Source organism: Osmerus eperlanus, chromosome 23, assembly GCF_963692335.1.
Source record: "Osmerus eperlanus chromosome 23, fOsmEpe2.1, whole genome shotgun sequence".
Classification (NCBI taxonomy): domain Eukaryota; kingdom Metazoa; phylum Chordata; class Actinopteri; order Osmeriformes; family Osmeridae; genus Osmerus; species Osmerus eperlanus.
This window is the reverse complement of record NC_085040.1, coordinates 7499229-7518153: the sequence shown is the minus strand read 5'-3', so window position 1 is coordinate 7518153 and position 18925 is coordinate 7499229. Positions and strand designations below refer to the sequence as shown.

The 18925-nt window shown below is 47.4% G+C and overlaps 1 protein-coding gene across 1 annotated transcript in view; it reads right to left on the bottom strand.

The window, feature by feature from the left end:
- Positions 1–28: 28 nt before the first annotated feature.
- The window catches only part of rgs12a (regulator of G protein signaling 12a), a 30734-nt gene continuing 11837 nt past the window's right edge, over positions 29–18925 (bottom strand). The window contains exons 3-17 of the mRNA XM_062449174.1: positions 14209–14230; positions 12132–12304; positions 11725–11817; positions 11275–11418; positions 10548–10730; positions 10158–10308; positions 9824–9921; positions 9256–9459; positions 8962–9035; positions 8667–8793; positions 8011–8107; positions 7520–7587; positions 6937–7048; positions 6137–6718; positions 29–834 (exon numbers count right to left, since the gene is read on the bottom strand). Coding sequence (XP_062305158.1) covers positions 515–834; positions 6137–6718; positions 6937–7048; positions 7520–7587; positions 8011–8107; positions 8667–8793; positions 8962–9035; positions 9256–9459; positions 9824–9921; positions 10158–10308; positions 10548–10730; positions 11275–11418; positions 11725–11817; positions 12132–12304; positions 14209–14230 — 2448 coding nt within the window. The 3' untranslated portion in view covers positions 29–514. The remainder of the gene's footprint in view (positions 835–6136; positions 6719–6936; positions 7049–7519; positions 7588–8010; positions 8108–8666; positions 8794–8961; positions 9036–9255; positions 9460–9823; positions 9922–10157; positions 10309–10547; positions 10731–11274; positions 11419–11724; positions 11818–12131; positions 12305–14208; positions 14231–18925) is intronic.

Sequence of the window (18925 nt, the reverse complement as noted above, 5' to 3'; positions counted from 1 at the left end):
TACAAGCCGCCACCTGCCACACCACCACTTGCAGTAAGACATGATTTTATTGAGTGAAATTTAAACAACCAAACATGAAGCCAGACCACATTAGAAATTACAGACCAGCCATCATATTTAGTTCACCATTAAATAAAAGAAGAAATACAACTAATGTATTGGAATAATCTATAAAGTGGCAATGCTAGGTGCTTTAAAGTTCTTTCTAGGAATTGTCCTGTACTGTTTATGGAATGGGTCACTGCAGAAAGACCAAACTCACCATGAGAAGTGTTGACTAAGTGTCACTATTGTAAAAATGAATTACTGATGCGTTACTACCTTGTACCAGCAGCTAAACATTAACCAGGATATGATGTTCTAAAGCACAATATCTATCACCATGACAGTTTAGGTTTGGAGTGAAAATCATAATCACATTTTTTCTTCAATGACATGTCCGCATCATTTTTTTGATTTTCTTTTTCAACAAAGGACATGGAGCATGGAAACCGCAGGCAATGGACTGCCAGGATCAGACGATGGTCGCTTTGTAAATGTCCGCCTGGGAGTCCTTGCCCTCGGGTTGATTTCGGACGCTGTGGGGCAACTGGGAGTTCTTCATCTTGCTCTGGCACTGCCGGAGCTCGGCGGCATAGCCCTGAAAGCTGAGGCTGAGCTCTGAGTCCTCTCCCTGGGCTCGACCAGGCCTCTGTTTTGCCCCCTCCTCCAGACAAACTCCCTCCACGTCCATCACCTCGGTGGCTGTCTGCGAAGGCAGGGCTCCCAGGGACGGGGGCCTCTTGTAGGCCTCTTGTGGGCCTCTTTTGGGAGTGCATTCATCTGTTCCTCCCTCTGTATATGGAAGAGATAGGAGAGCAGATCATTAGGAGATTGGGTTGGGTTCAAAGCCTTTCACAAGGTATGGTAAACTCTTTTATTATGGAGATAAGTATCCAACCCCAGCTGTGAGACATTAACAATGCCGCAGAATGTTACAAACATCCTGAATTGAGCGATGGATACTGATTTCTCCAGGAGGAGGGCTTCTAAGCTGGCTTTGCGCAACGTAAACTGCCATCCACATTTCAAAGATAAATAACCGATGCATTTAGGAGATTGTATCATTCCTACAGAGCAGGTTCATACGTTACTGAATGCTGCCGGCTGTTGGGGCTAAGATGGCCTTTTTTGGTCATAGGGCACATCGTGAGGGTGAGGGGAAGAAGACACCAGGAAAAAAGAGGAAAAAAAACTTGAGAGAAAGTCTTCCCAACCCTATTGTAGATGTAGTTTGGAGCGTTGAAGAGTTAAGATTTAATCCACTGGATTGAAAACGCAAAATCCTCTCAGAAAAGGCACTTCGTATTCTGCATGGTGATGGACTCCAGCCTAAAATAACTTTGCGCAAAAGCACCTTTTATCTGACAACAAGAAATGCTGTCCCTCATCAAAAGGTGGTGCTTGCCTTCCAGTGTGACTGCATGTCTTAGGAAGCACAAAAGGATGTCAGCTAAACCTACTGGATACATTTCAATTATAACACCCATTGACTTACATTTTCAGACTTTTGTCCAGGCTTGTTAAATGTAAGCTCAATTGATGTTTGCACACAACTTGAGCTGACTTGTTTTATTCTGATATATTGTACGGTAAAACTTTAATTTGTTTATAAATGGAGTGTTTTTGTTATGTCAATTCAAGCTATCCTAGTGCCAGTCCATTGCCTGTGGTGATAGTCAGAAGGATTTCCTGTGCTAAAAGACTGAGCACACAAGATGGGTGGAAGTGACCTCAAGAACAAACTGGTGAGGTGGGTTTGACATCACACGGAGGAGAGGAAAGTACTAAACGTGTTAATCACCACTGACACCTCTCTAGTGGGCGTCTGTGAGCAAACAGGAAGGCCAACGCCGGATCTGTTGACATCGTGACCCTAAAGTTCCGATGACAGAAAAAAAACTCCGGTACCGTGTTGCCGTGACTTAGGTTTAGGTGACTCGGAGCGATCGAAATGATGCACCCTCTGAACTCCTCCAACGGTGATTCATCACTTCAGGGGCTTATCTAAACACAGCTGCATGTGTAGGATCTTCAACAAAGTTATCCGTTTGTTGCGCTCTCGTTTGATCATGCATTTGATGTTGCTCGTTAAAAACAAGTCAATAAGATTGTCATGGTGCTTTGCACTGCCGCTTCACAGCAAGAAGGTCCAATTCCTGGGCACTGTTAGCACCGACCGGGGGCATGTTCTCCCCAGGCCTGTGGGCGCATCTCACAGGCCTTTCTTTGTAGAGTTCTCATGCTTTCCCTGTGCTCACATGGGTTTCCTCCACAAAGGAGACCCTACATATGAAAACATGCCAAACAGATCGCCCTGTCCCTGACATGGGCATGAGGACTTGGTCTCTGGGTGCCACTGATACAGCTGCCCACTGCTCCTGGCTGCCCTTGGAGGGAGAACAGATTGTTTCAAACCCAGAGAACAAATTCCTCTGGTGGACGGTCGACACTTCAGCATGCGTGTGTGTCCTGTGTCGCCACTCCATCAATGCGTGTGCGTGTGTCACACTGCAAGATAAATAAACGCTTCTTCTTAATGTTGAATTTGAGAGGGCTGAGAGGGCAATTTGTCATCTTGGCACTGGTTGTCAGGACTGTGGGCAGTCTTCCCGTGGCACATATTGGTTCATCAATTGGCCGTGGCACCGGGCTCAGACAGACCAAGTCTCTCCAGGGCCAGGTTGGATCAGGTCCAGCAGCAGTTCGCCCAGTCAGACTGGGTTCTGCCTGAAGGCCCCTCCGGCAGCCAGATGGATGATAAGACTGCTCAGGGTCACCCGGGCCCAGCTTTCAGATTTGTCAGCCAAACTGAGCAAGGAAAAGAGTGAAATGAGCCCGGGGGTAGTTAGAGAAACAAGGTCCCTCAGGTTCACTCAAGTAAACAGATGGAGAATTAGCAAGTGGATATCAGCCTAAAACTAAGTACTGTGTGTAGAGATATGAAATGAAAATCATATTGATTGGATTGAATCATAGGCCCTTCATAAGAACATTTAACTTGAGTTGGTGCTTAATGAAACTCCATTTCAAGATTATTGGAATCACTGCATTGGCGCATATAAAGATTTATGGGGGAAATAATCACTAGGCAATGATGTTCAATTAATGAAGATATATTCATCAGTCTGAGAAAAATGTATGAAAGAACATATTTATGCCAGAAGACAGATCAGCGAATCCAATCAGCTCTAGAGGTTGAAGGAGCTGATCAGCATGGGCTCTGATGATTTAGCTATATCCTATCACCCTCTAGTGGCCAGTGTTAACTCTAACTAAAGAGAACCAGAAAGAGAGATCCTTTGTGCAAAGTATAACAAGCCATTTGATACCGGATTACCTATAAGAATCAAGACTTAACCATCTAAAACTTTTTATCTATATATATATACATCTTTTTTGTTGTTGTTGTTGTAAATTTGCGCATGGAAGTTACACTTACACGTTATAGGTTAATTATCAGAAATGTGTTGCCAATTCCATTTCTATAAAAATGTGCTTTTATAAAAAAACCCTGAAAGGAACACAAGTCTTTGCTAAAGTTTATTTTATGATGTTTGTCTCTCCTTTTATAATGTAACTGTTGAAAATTCTCTCTCCAGCAGATGGTAGCAGTCATGAAGTCAGAGCAGGAGCCAAAGAGATGCTCATTCCCAACATAAAGAATATTCACCCTTCCCACAGGGAAAGGCAGGGGAATAGGAAAAAATCAGTGCCGGCATTACTGAACACAACTACAGTTTGCTTTCAGAATTAAAACACCATTGTGTGATAACTCGTGTGTTATTGTGCCTGAAATAATTGATGCGATGCTGTGTGTATTTGTGTCCTGTAAAGGTCAGGAGTAATTGTACCTCCGTGATGACCTCAAGGGACTATTTTCTTGCTGTGTCCCCACATGCTTTCCAAATGCCATACCAGTAGGACCACAGGAGAGCGCGGTAAACAAAGACACAGCTTTTGAAACATAATCGCAGTTCTATTTCGGGGCATGAGACACAAAAAAAACAACAATAGCCAACAGCCTTTATCTATAGCTCGGCAAACTCTTGTAAGGTGAACCCCGTTACCATGGTTTCCGATGTGGAGGGATCAGGCTGATGCGCTTAGCAACCACAGCAGATGAGCAGTGTGAAGCTGTGAGGATTCTTCCTTCTCATATCATCTTGAGCACATATAATCACCACGCAAATATCTATTGACACAGGCCACAGACATATGGGGCAGGGATGACCATGTTTGGTCGTTCCGCGATGAACCTGTGTACTTTGAAGTCTGCTTCCATGTGCGTCAGTAGAATGAGCAGAGTTACAAAGGAGCGTGTGAAGATGTAGTTCGAGCTTCCTCGGGAACTTCTTCCTTTTATAGCTTGATCACACAGCTTCAAACCAGACAGATACACGAAGCATCTTTTAAAGTTGAGATTCGAAGCGCTGTTATCGGGTTCTGAACACCAGCGAGACAAAAAAATAAACACACACACACACAAAAAAGAACTATCGCTGTCGGGTGTGCGGCGTAAACGACTGTATCTTGCGTTGGACTTGCGTCACTGCAGTCTATGGTTGCCTGGATGTTTCTGTTGGAAATGTATTTTGATGAACGGTCGTTAGCGTTCATCCTGTTTGGGAGACACGCTCTCCACTCCCTGCACACTGTTCACCTTGGGCTACACTCCAACTCAAAGCGTGGGGGGGTTGGTGGTGGGTGGCGGGGGGGGGTAGCGGGGGCGAGCGGACTCCAAATGAAATCCATCTGTGGAACCGATAACGATCCGAGTTCCGCAGAGCGAGCCCGGCCGTGGGCGCGTCACCAAGAGGTGAAGCCTTGAGCCGGAACGCAAGACAGACTAGACAGAATGACACCGCCACAATTAGCAGGAACACAAGCAGGACACAGCTAGGTCAGAATGAGGATCAGTTCCAAACACACACACACACACACATTAGACACAAACTCTCACAAACGTACACACAAAACAGGAACGATAACAAAAACAAGAAGCAACAAGAAGAAGACGAACAATAATGAGCTTCAGGGAAAGTTAGAGGGTGCAAGAAGACAGGATGAGGCGAAGGAGAGAGAGCGAGCGAGCGTGGGAGAATGGGAGAAGGAAAGGCGTGGGAGCGGGGAGGGGAGTCGAGGAGAACAAACGTTTAAGAAGACAGACGGTGTGATTTCAGTTCTAACATTTATTACATCCAGTCAAACACTGATACAGAATTAATTGGCATGATCATCTAAAGAAGGCATCTACAAAGGGAGGGGGGGGGGATGATCTAGATAGAGAATGACGTGCAATTCAACAATGTCCCCATTCCAAAAGAGCTTATTAGTGGGCGGACTACACAATTATCACCTCCGTTTGAACGGAACATCTGACACAGAAAAGACATTAGATTGAAGAGTGTGACCGGGGACAATAACTGTGTCTACTGTGGACACTGTTGAATTGCACTTGATTAGAGGGCGGGAGGGAGTGACACACAGCATTTTGAATGAAAGAAATGAAAGTACAGGCAAGTAGGACAATCATAATATTTTTCAGCTAACACTTGCAGCACTCCAAAAATAATTGTACACTCATAATGCCGACGGAAAGCCTTCACAGGAATGAAAGCGGACAATCTTTCATGGAAACCCATAGTAACTTATGATAATTCAGGTTATATTTGTGTTTATGTCATGAATTTGTCAGGCCAAGACGTTGTATGTAGGAGGGGCACTGTCTGTCTGCCACATCTAAATCCTCACAAACGACACGGACCAACATAATTCAAGTCTTCAAGGTGAACCTTTTAAGAACCCAAATGATGTTGTACATCCCATGTAGTGGTGTGAGAATAACATCAAAGTAAATGTACCTCATTTCAATTTATACATCATTATATACAATCAGTATAAAAGTAATTGAATAAAAAAATTATTGGAGTGAAGACCGGTTGCTTTTCTCATAAAAACAATTGGTGAATGAAGAAATCTGTTTCATTGTAAAGTGCATCAGAGACAATATAGAAGGAGTTGTTGGAATGGGTCAAACCCCCCACATTCACACACACACACACACACACACCAGCACCTCACACTGTAGAAATACCTGAGGGGGACTTTCCATCGCAACATCCTGCCTGCGAGTGCGAGCATGGCGACGGGGGGGTGAAGTTGGCCTCGGCCAAGCTGACCTCGAGGGAGGGTGGAGGCGCGGGCGACGGGGGCAGCAGGGTGCTGTTGGGGCTGCTGATGTCCCCCTCCCCCACCAGGGTCAGGTCGGCATGGGTGTCCTCCTCCAGCGTCCTGAGCAGCAGCCCCGCCCGGGGCTCCGAGGGCCGGGGGATGGGCGACAGGCCGCCACCAAAGGGGCCGTGGTGGTGTCGGGGCAGGGGCAACAGCGCCCGGCGCCCCCCTGAGTGTCCGTTGCTTCCCGAGCTGAGGGAGGAGTCCAGGCTCTCGGAGCGGAGGTTGGAGTTGAGGGGGCCCCGGGTGGCCCCGCCTAGCCCGTTCTCCCGGCCCGCACCCTGGGGCTGTTTGAGGGCTGTGGGGGTGGAGCAGGCGAGGTCGGCGGCGGAGGAGGGAGGGGCCAGGCGGAGGAAGTCGGGTAAAACAAGGTCCTCTTTGGACAGGAGGCCTCTCTGGTCGTTGGCTCGGCAACTCTGCGCGCGGCTCAGAAGCTCAAAGAATTCTGTGGCGAAAAAGGGAAACATTTCACATTTCGTCCTGGCACACTAGTCAAATATCCCACTGAGCAGGTGGAAGGGGATTAGACGGTGACACATGCAAAGCTTCTCACTTCCCGAGCAAATCAAACCCTCTTTCGGAGCAGCAGAAGTGCTCAAGTTAGTGCTGAGGTGATGCAAAGCGGAGGAACCAGATTAGAAAGAGAGGAGGGCCAGGCATTACCTTCCGCTTCGTCTATATTAATCTTTTTCTGCTTTCTCTTTTCCACAGGGAGGGATGCGTCGGGTCCACTTGCTCTCAGAGACAAGTCCTTTCCTGACGACCTCTCATCTCCCTGCAGACGCAACAATAACAAAGCACTCTGTTAAGGTGAGGTGAGGTTGTGTGTAGGTGTGTGTGGGGGAGGTATTTGTGTGCGGTGACTACTGCACGGACATACAGAAACGCTCTGTTGCTAATGGTGTTGCCTGTGACGATGATGAGGGGGGGGGGGACATCAGGAATTGAATCCAACATCAACAAAAGAAACGATGGAACTACAACTGTCTAGACCTTTCTGCAACGGTGCAAATGCGGCTGGAGATGAGCTGGAGCCATGCGCTGCTGCAGGGAGGTGAGGGGTTATAAGCCAACAGCCGTAGAGCAGAACGGATAGAGCAAAGCCCCTAAGCTAAATGTGTCCAGAAAGGCAAAATAACAAGGAAGATGCACAGAAAGCCCCCCCCACACACACACATTCAGACAGTCCTCATAAAGATAAAGCAAGAAAGGGGATGAGGGGAAATTGAAGCGTTCAAATCCTTACTGTTGCTGATTGACTCCTGCTGGCCAGGGTTGGTGCATGGCTTTTTGAGGAGCCCGTCTTTGACTTGTCTACAGGGGAAAAGAGTGCGAGAGAGAGAGACACACAGGCAGAGAGAAAGAAGGAGAGAGAGGGAGGGAGAGAGAGTTTTATTTGAGTTTAAGCCGTCTCACATATCCTCCTACGCTTCGTCATCTTGGTTTACCAGTGGAGGGAAACAGGACATTGATTACAAGCTTGGGTGAATTCCTGGAAGCAGATGTGTGAGTGACCGAAGGTCAACAGCCAAGGAACGCAACTCTTATCTGGAGGCCATTTCAAGCGTGCCAGTGGGTCCCAAATGGTATTTTCAGGGACACTTGAGCCTTCAAGATCTATTCACAGGCTCGTTTCATTCTTTGTTCATAAATAAATGCGTTACTATTTCATTTTGAAACGATTTGTCCTCATTTGTGTCTCGTCGTGTGTTTTGGGTTTTGGTTTGGTGGTCTAACCTTTGCCTGAGGCTGTCTCGGCCTTGTCCAGCACCACTCGCAGGCCGTCCAGGCTGGAGATAGGAGCCCCGAGGTCTAGCGGCTGTGTTTCTCCACTCTGCAGAAACAAAACACAGGCACGTCTTAGCATGTTAGCTTTGGTTGATGATCCTCCAGTCAGTATTGTAAAGTGATATGCCGCTTAGCACGATGCTACCACAGAATGGTAGCAGTGATAAACATATATATATATATTTTTTTAAGGCTTGTGTTGTGGTTTAGCGTGTTGACATAAATGCTGGGCGCCTTCGCTAACGATGGATATTGTGAGCCGTTGCTCCATGTCCAACGTGGCTTTCAACATAGGCCAACACCTTAAACTGCGTAATGCCTAGAAGCCAAACACCCGAAAATAAACTATCTGGCAAGGGTTTGGGAAGAAGGGCGGAGCCTTCTCTCTCCGCCACATGTTTGAGGAGCGTCGTCATTCTTAATTATAGCCCTCTCTCCGTCTATCTCCATCCAGCTGAGTCACAACGAGCTAACCACTAGGCAGTGTTGGAAAAGGATGAGGTTCCTTCTCTCTGAGCCAACGAGACCGCCCCACCCTCCGCACATAGTCGTGCCCGACAGAGGTGCGGCCATTTCGAACACACAGGGTGCTGGCAGAGACGTACTATTGTGGCGACCAGATCGCTGAGGTGCAGGCCGTATTTCGCCACGACGGGGCGCAGGACCTCGGTGACTGGTTTGGTAGGTTTGGCTTTCAGGCCCACGGAGCGGTTAATGGGAACCAGATCCAATCTGAAGACAGAAACAAAGATGGTGGTCGGTTTTGATGGAGAAATAACTTGGCCCAGTTGACAACTAATACCACACTAAGAATCTTGCTGTGGAACACAAGTGAAATGAGCTGTATTTGCTGTAGGTATCTACATACATAGACAGTGATAGTACATTGTGGAACTTTACCTAAACAAGGTGCGTCTCTCCAGTCTGAGTTCTCGGGAGCTGAGCGTCATGCAGTCTTGATCCAACACCAGGGGCTACGACATACAAACAACCCCAAAATCATGAACACTTCTCTACCCTCACAAATCCAACGTGACATCTTTACTGTACTGTGATAGTGTCTTAAACGGCTGTTGATCTCTCACGATTCACTTAAGTTTCTTCATTTCCTTCGAGGTTTTTGTTGTTGTCGGTATCCCTGTCGACGCGTTCCCTGACAGGAAAACAGCAACAAACTAACTGACTATCCCTCACCTTCTCCCCTCCGACCAGGAAGAGGTCGACGGCGGCCATGTTGATGTGCAGGCTGTGGCAGAGGTCCTGGAGCACCTCCCTGATGGAGGACCCGGGCCGCAGGGCCACCGAGGAGCAGGAGCCGTCCGACAGGGTCACGCTGCAGTGCTTGGCCGGGCACTCCCTGACCCGGTCCCACGACGCCATCGAGTGACGGTTGTCAGGCTGAGGAGGACAGCGAGAGGTGGGTGTGGTGAGATCCAGACGTGCGACTCGGGATACCGGCGGTTTTGTGCGTCTACAGGCGTGCGAGGGGCTGATGCAGCAGAGCCAGCGGCTAGACCGCAAAGCTCTCCATCTTCAAACATTTCTTCAGCCTCATTTCCCGCCCTAACCATTTATTAGGGAACGTACTTAAATCATCCCTCTCGAGGACATACAGTATTTCATCCATTTATTTCCCCCCCCCGAAACATGAAAAGTCAAGGGGGACTTTGACAAACAAATGATGCCTTTGACAGATCTGTTAAAGAGCGGAGCTATCTTGGTTCCCGTGTTGCCATGGTGACATCGGCCGGCAGGAGCTTACCTCGATCTTGCCCGCTGAGAGGGAGGTGGCCAGCTCCATGCTGGCTCCTGACGAAAGGGAGCCCTGTGATTCCCTCCTGCCGTTACTACCCCAGAAGTCTGTATTAGAAGGAAACAGAGGTAGGCCAAATCGCCATGTTGGGACCCCCCCCAAAAAAACAAGGCATTAGTACCATTGTTTCAAGTTGTTGCGTCATACAACACATTTTTCACAACTCAACCCCCTTAATATAGGGAAAAACTACGCTGAAACTCTTTGGTCGTATTGTATTCCGATATCCAAAGTCATGGTTAGAGACTATTTTGTGGGAAAAGTTTTTTTCCGTCATGCTCACCTAGATTGATTTCCCCAATGTCCTTCTTCTTGGGTCCCTTCCCAAAGCTCCTGTTCCTCGACCAGGAGAAGAAGATGCCTCGTTTCTTATCGGCGCTCTCGTCTTTGGAGTCCTCCGTCAGAGACCTTCCCGACCGGTGCTTCCTGCCGTCCTGAGGACCACAGAAGAACCGTGGTTCAACCACCACTGTACACTGGGACTAAACCCCGGGAGCCATTTTTAACCGTTCTTCAACCTTATTTTCAAGTCAAGTCTCGCTGAGATCAAAATCTCAAGGCGTGAGACCTGTGCGAGACTTATCAGTGTGGAGATGTTTGACTACTCTGTAGTCTACACACCCAAGCTTGTCAACACGCAGATCCAAAGTCTCAATCGCAGGCAGCTACCTACCTTTTTAGGCGTGGAGAGGTTTGATCGATCGGAGCTGGCGCTGTGCTTGGAGGGGGCGGGGCTGCAGGGGATCTGGTAAGGGTCGGGCAGCGAGCGGCCCTCCACCTCAGACAGCATACACTCCTGGTACAGCGAGGACTTGAGGAACCTGGAGTAGCTGTCGAACTTCATCAGGTTAAAGATCTACACCGAGAGAGAGAGAGAGAGAGAGAGAGAGAGAGAGAGAGAGAGAGAGAGAGAGAGAGAATGAGGGAGGAGGGGAAAAGAGTGAAAAAGAGTGAAAAAGAGAGAGAAAAGGAGCAGATGGGGGAAAGAGATGGGAGGAGGAAAGAGAGAAAGAGGTGATAGAAATGGGAGAGGGAAAGAGAGAGAGGGAGAAGGGGAAAAGAGAGAGGGAACAGGAAAAAGAGAGAGAGAGCGAGGGCTGGTGTTAATACATGGAAATAAACAATTTTGACAGGTGTTATGACAGATGTCAAACCCGTTGGGATTCTGTTATGTTTGACTAAATTGAGACGGTACAGGTTAGTGTGTATGTGTGCGTATGTGGATGTGTTTGTGTAGGAACAGATGGTTGAAAAAGCCAATAATCACGCACATCACAGAACAACACAAAGTCAAAAGAACCCAACTGATTCCATTTTGCCCCCAAAAAAGGCATCTACTGCCAAAACAAGAGCCACGGTCATGTATGTATTGTTCGACGGAACCACATGCCCCTCTCCACCTGAAGCTGCTGAGTCATGAACATGTCTGGCCACGGGGAGGTGAGGACGTCATCCGCCAGCTGGGCCTGGCTGTCGATGTTGACTGGCGTTGTGGCCTTGCTGGACAAGAAGCTGTTGTAGATCTCCCCTGCCCTCTGGGAGAGCTGGAGAGAGGAGGGGAGGCTATGTTAGTCTGACACCAAACCTTACCGCAATCGCAATCTTACTCCTGATGGAGGGGTTGTTACGCAACGGGGCGTGATCCCTGGGGTGGGAGGTCGAGAGACAACGGGGGGGGGCGAAGGAGTGGGAGATAGGGTTTGAGGTACGTAATAAAGGATAATAATGAGTTATAATTCAAGACAGGCCCACCTGATAAAGTTTGAGAAGCGCACTCCTAATGCTTTAAAGAGACTATTATGACCACAGTAGTGATCTATGGTTTGCTCATGATTTGTGGGGGTCCTTACCTGCTTTTTGTCTGTCGCAGGTACATGACTGAAGTATTCGCAGGCCTGCCAGAACAGGATATTCTCCTCACTGAATTCCTTCTTGAGGAATTCCTGGAGACAAAAAAAGATGTCATCATTAGCCCTCTATTGATTGTTGTTTCATCTGACAAATTAAGGCAAATTCCACAACCACACAATACTAAGTTACACAGACAGCCACGATCGATTCTAGCAGTCTGAACACTACAGAAGCTACTACAGACTTCCTCAAACAGAATAAAGAATGAGAGAAATCGGAGACAAAGAGTGACTTTGACCTTCAAAAACAACACGTTTGTTTTGGTTTGCTTTGCCGCCTTCACCTCACAGTCGCAGCGACTGGAGAACTGAAACGGAAATTCCCCCGGGGGCGCACTGCTGCTTACCGAGAAGTACCGGACCCCCAGGGGGTCCTGGAGCAGGCGTTCAAAGCAGGCCGCCCAACTGGCCACGCGGCGCTCCGACAGCCTGCGGTGGGCGCCCGCGCCCGGCAGACTCCCGTTACTGTTCAGGCTGCTCTGACTGCAGCACCCCTGCAGCTGCACACCGCCACCGTAGTCTGGGAACAAGACAGGCGGGGAGACAGAGGGAGAGGAGGGAGAGAGAGGTGGAGGTTATAATCTGCAGGCTGGAGAGAGACGAGTTCTAATCTAATCTAAAGAAAGAACGCAAGAGAGGAAGAGAAATGGAGAGAATGATAAGATAGGAAGTTTAAGATGGGAAGTTTTTCTTTCCGAGAAGCTACAAGGACTAAGGAGGGGATGGACAGAACGTGGGTTGACAGAACGGAGAGGCGTCAGGAGGTGTGGAAAACAGGAACGGAAAGGGGGGGGGGGGGGGGGTCGCTGTGCGTGCTACCATCCATGACCTCCCCACCGGTAGAACCCAGCGCTAGGGCCCAATTTCAGGACTAAGAGGCACATTCAGGAAGGTTCAAGAGAGTGGGCGGATGGAGGAGAGAAGAAACCCGCGGAGAGAGGAAAGGTGATCGAGAAGTAATTATCTCTAATAGGCTATGAAATGGAAGCCTCGCGTAATATTCCTCATCAGTCTAAGAGGTAGGGGGTCATTTTGGTTGAAAGAGAGGCAGAGAAAGCTGTACAGAGAATAAAGGATGTAAGGAAGAGGACACATGTTTGAACGGGGGGGGGGGCATCAGGAGTAAAGAGAGGGAAACGAAAGGGGGTTTATCTAACACCAGGGAACAGGAACTGTGTGAACTAGCCGCTAACATCCTCGGTACCTGCTATTACAACAGCAGATGGCATTTTCAAAGCTGCGTGCATCACCGAGCAGAGAGAGCATGCAGGTTCAAAAAGACAACAGGGAGATAGCAAAAGGGTCTGTCACCAGAAAGCTCTAGACCAGTCAGTGGGAAATTGTCAACGCTCAAGATGTTTTCCTATTGAAAACGCGCACAAAAAGTGAAAAACACAAGTTTAACCTTCGAGCATGGACATTTATGATATACAAAAGGGTCCAAAGGGATGTACTACAAATGGGTGTAGCTTTGCTTGCACGCAATTTTACATGACACTTCTGAAAGCAATTCATGACTGGTCGTGACAGATAGTCTTGCAACACTGTGGGAGGTGTGTACTGCATACAGTTTAACCATGACCAGTGTGTTTGAAAGCAAACTGATTCAGAGCATGAGTCATCCAGACTATAGTCATAGTCTCAAACTGAGAGATAAGCAGCTGCGCCTCACAAAGCTATCTGGAACAACTTCCTTTCTATTAGCTTAAAGTTGAATCTACACATTTTTTAGCTGGTTGCTATGCAAGTTTTTTTTTGGTCTAGTATTGGTTTGGCGATAGGTTTTCCCATTCAGATGTTTGGGGGTTCTGTGTTTGCCAACTGTGAGTGTTGGAGTGTTGGCTCACTGCATCAAGAGTATCGGGTGTCTGGGAAACGTCTTTCTTAGAAGAGGATAAGACACACTCTTCCCTTGCCTCAATGACCGCCTTAGTGTTAACAAACATGATTAAACTTTAGTGAAAGGGAATACAGATAGTTAAAATGCTACCCCGGGCTTTGAAATGGCCATGGAATGGCTCTTTGTTAGGCTACTCTACCATGAATGAGTTCCCATCTTGTCTTGTATGCTGGCATTCATCTATTCAACTGTGACGTTGCATGCTGTAGGAAGCGTTATAAATGCACAATAAAAAGCTAACTAACAGAGAACTGTATAAGTTCACAAATCAAGGTAAAAGGCGCAATAATTACTATTGTTCCACCCCAAAACACTTACTAGAATGAGCTGAAGACTAGTTCCAGCAGGCTTCTTTTCGATTGTTTAGTCATGCTCAATGTGAAGCTCAGTTGGTTAATTATGTAGCTAACGTGCATATGTGCAGGCAAATTAAGTCTGTGCTTGGTTTCCCCATTTTAGAGAAAATAATCTGGAAAAAGCATCAAGAAAGTTTTAAGAAGTGAAAGTTTCGGGGTTGTACTCACCACCATCGGAGGAAGCGGCAGACTGGAAAAGAACAAAGAGAGACATGAGTGAGAAGCTGCCCTCATGACCTCCTGCTTTGACACAGGGAACTGGCGCCTGGACAGAGAGTGTCCCTCCAAACATCCCACCAATCACTGGAGTGTGTGTGTGGGTGAGCGTGAGTGTGAATGGGTGTGCTCGTGAAAAGGGGTGGACCTCCGGGTCTTACACAGAGCCACTAATGTAGAGGTGGGTGGGTCCGAGGCAACAGCTGTTCACACCTTCAGACCCGGGCCCTCCCCTTGACTCACCACACACACACACACACGCACACGCACACGCACACGCACAAACAAACACAACCATTATCGAAGACATGTTCTGACACACACCTCACAAAAGCTTATTTAGTTCCAACCCCCCCCACTCTTATTGGTGTCGTGAGCTGCTCCGAGCTAATCACAGGCACCCACTCAAGAGACCATCCCTGGCAGTAACAAGCTTCTATTTAGATGCTAATTCCGGGGATGAGTGGGTTACAGGGCTATACAGGTCACATAATGAAAGCTCAATTGGACGAGGGCCATCAAAAACACGCTATAATTTCTCAGTTTGGAACAAATTTCACAGTTGGCAAGTGCTTGATAAACACAAGGTTCTGATTGTATGGACCGCCTCGAAATATTTAATTGGTAGCAAATACACTGAGTTATTGGGACAAATGCGAACAAACCTATATTCCTTCAAAAAGTACGATCTAAAGCTGCAATGTGTGTCAATTCAGGCGAGTAAATGCAGAGGAGGGAACGGAGAGGAGAACCTTGGAACTCCGTCCAAGAACACCCTTTAAATCAGTGTGTCGGAGGACTCATTTGAAAGTAGAGCCTTTTTTCAGATAAGCTGCCTTCTTGAAAATCTGAATGTTCGAGGCAGATACGTCTAGACAAGACTCTTGCCAGCAGAGTGTTTAATTAAGCAAATCCATGATCTTTCTCTCTCTCTTTGCAAAGATTGTTTTCGTAAACAATATTAGGGAAAACATTAAGATCTTCAAAGAAGTAAATAAACTCATGCTGTTATGTTGAGTTTGCATGCTTGATGGACCGGAAGGACCACTAGCTAACTTTCTTCACCTCAGCATAGTTCATGAATTTCTTTGTGGGGTCTATTTTTAGAGAAGGTAATGGGGTGAGCTATCTCTGCAGTCTCAGTGACATCTGCATAAGAACCTCCATCAGGTTGGAACCAGCGGCGGACAAGCACCGTGCCATTCCCGTTCTCAGTCTGTGGACGGCAACAGTTGAGGGTACGGTTAGAATACATTGACATTTAGTCATTTAGCAGACGCTCTTATCCAGAGCGACTTACAGTAAGTACAGGGACATTCTCCCCGAGGCAAGTAGGGTGAAGTGCCTTGCCCAAGGACACAACGTCATTTGGCACTGCCGGGAATCGAACCAACAACCTTCTGATTAATAGCCCGACTCCCTAACCGCTCAGCCATCTGACCCCCCCCGGAACACGGTCATATGCTCCACTGTGGTCCTGTTCCATTTTGGGTGTGACCACATGTAAACGTTACAACAGGGTTGGTCCCTCCTCGCAGACAGACGTGGGTCTTGGACCGCGGCCTCCACGGCCCTCTTTATGACCGCAAGTGCTACTAAAGTGAACCCACCCCTTGGTAGGTTATGTGGTTTCCAGCTTATACAGTAAAACAGTCGGCAGAGCTCAATGGAAGACAGCCCACTCAAACAGTGTTTGTTTTCAACTACGTCCTGCAGCAATGCTACCACCCAAAGTGCAAATACAGTCAACATCTAACCAGGTCTAAGTCAGACGTCTAAGGGAGATGTATAGACAGGTCATATTTATGACACACAGGCAACAGCTTGTTTTGAAAAACACCCCCAAATGCTGGGGAAAGTTCAAAAGTCTTGAACGATCCTTGAGAGATCCTGTTCTTAGAGATTGAGATCATTCATGACCACTTGTTGTGTGAGTACATAACAGACCATTTTATAGTAAAACGTGCTATGACACTAGCCTAATATTGGTCAATACAGTCCCTTGTCGCCTAAATGTGGTGTGTGTCGGGGATACTATGTCCGTGTGCTATGTCAGCGGGATATAAACACAATGTGCACTTCATGACTTTTGTTTTTTCTTTTCACAATTGATTTTCATGTCAGTATGAACCATTATAGTTTTATAGCTCCGTAGGCCTGGCTTTGTGTCTGTGTGTGTCTTTGTGTGTGTTTAGCCTAGTCCTAGACCACACAGACATCTGTGTACTTGTAAGCTCGTTATTGCTTCCACACCATGCCATCCCCTGTGAAAGGCTCAAGTGTTGGCTGTTGTCTACACAACTGCCCTGCTGTCTTCCTCTATTCACACCTCCGGTGACCCCCCCACCGCCCTAAGACAAGATGGGCAACATGGGTGGCTGTAGGAGGGAGGGGGGCAGGGGCTGGGGGGAAGGGGCGCTTTTGATCCTGTTGTTTACTTTGATGCTGTGTCGCTTGCCAGAGTGACGGCCCAACAAAAGCCACATCTTCTAGCCACCCACCAGATGGCCGTAATCATGTTCGAGCCACAAGACGGTCTTTTGACACAACCCCAGTCGTAAACCTTCACCTTTTGAAACGTTGTATTGTGGCAGATAGGAAAAGGTTTCAAGGCTCTACGGATTTTAACAACTGTCCGATGCAGAGCACAAAGGCACAGTAGTCACAGTGAGCGCACCATCATTGAAGGACAAGGCTATAAGGCTACCATTCCATGTAGGGTTATGGACAGCACATAACACATTCACATTGCTTTCTTCGTCCAACTGTTCTCTGACAAAGGCAGACCTCAGAGGCTACAGCAAAAGTCGCTGACGAGGTCCCATTTACCCATTGGCCGATATGGGCTTTGGTCACCAGGCCCTTCTTAAGATGCACCCGGTCAACAGCGCCTTCAACCATCTCACAAGTTGAGATAGTCTCCCACAGGATTATGAAAATAAACGCTCCCCACTGTAGAGATCGCCTAAGACAGCTGTTGTGAGTGGGAGAACAGTTGAAGGAAGAGGAGAGAGAGGGTAGGATAATGAATAAAGCAGTTGATTTAGCAGACCCAGAATACTTCCCCGCCACACAAAAGAGAGTGAAACTATTCGTTGACTTACTTTGTTGAAGGGCCAGGATTTCTTGAAGGATAGTCTCTTTTTGAGACTCATTGTTCTCTGCCCTGGTGCGCTAGCAGGCAGAAGGATATGTGTGTGTGAATGCATACCTGAACGCTCCCCACCCAAAAACTGCTAACCATGTCTGTACAAGTCTGGTTGAGAAATGTGACGAAGTACTGGACAGGGAGGGTGGTGGTGGGGGATTCCATTGCCTATACTCTGCTGCTGTTACCGTGGCAACCGGCAAGGCACTACATACGGCTTCAGCCGACATTGGCGTGAGGGACTGCAGATGAAATAAAGCATAACTCCCTCTGCAAAATGTCCAAACCACATTGCCCCCCTTCCCCCCCGTTTTTTTCCAGTTGGGGTTTTCTATGGGCATGATTTCACGGGGTGGAGGGGACTGGACTGCAAGTAACTTCGGAACAAATGAAAAGCATATGGTTTTTCAATTGTGTATTAAGATTCGTCAAAAGTCACTCAACTTCTCCAAAAAGGTCAAGGGTTCGCCACTGAGGTTGAACTTTTTACCAAAAGCAATTGGGGCTGTAGAAAGGAAAGTATGTGAGATTTGCTGAAAGTAATCACATGGACTATTTCAGCAGTTTGACAAGCACAGTTTCCTTCCAGTAAAACACAAATAAAAAGAGTTTGAAACCTCTGGCACGGCGCTGGGTCTCAATTCGCTGCATGCTCCTGCTCTCTGGATCTGTGCGCAGACTGCTTAAGACCCACTCTATTTTTCTAAAGCATGGGTGGCCCATTCCAAGGTTTTCCCATAGCTAATGGACAGGCCTTTTTCATTTCATTTCTCGATTATGAACACTGAGTTCCCATGATGGACTCGCTACCTTGGAATTGTTGTGTGATCTCATGGTCAGAAACAGTACGGCTGAATTTCACAGTAATTTTTTTTTAATGCATTTTAACATGGTGTATCCTTGCACTCTTCATACCAATGAGGTTGTTTATCAGCTGCGTCTCTTTACTGCTGTCATAGATGCTTGACTACAATCACGCATTTTCCCCTCTGGTGACGTCAGAGACCTGCTAACCTTTGTGTGTCTGTGTATGTGTGTGGGTGTGTGTGTGTAGTGAATGTAATGATGGAAATGCTGTAAGGAGTCAGGTGAACTTGTAAACGGTGGAGAGAAAAGTCCTCCTGACCTGAATGACCTTTGACCTCTCAGGGTCAGGGGAGTTCACCTCCAAACGTCTGACCGTCTGCAGTGAAATGAAAGCCATATGGAAATATACAAACTGTCTGAAAATTCCGTTTAGTCTGTGAGTCGCTGGGGTCTTTTGTACACTTTGTCGACGGATAAAATTCAAAAGGCAAGAATCCTCACACGTGAGACTCCGTGAACTTCATGTCATCTCTTCTGAACACAGAACCAGATGTGTCAAATTCGCCAGGCTACATATATTGCATGTCAAAAACAGCAACATGCAACGTTAACAAGTAATGGTACTCGCAGATCAAGTTCAATTCAAGTGGGGGAAAAAGAATCGCTGTCTGCCATCTACCGCAGATGTCAGATTACAACCGAAAATAACATCAA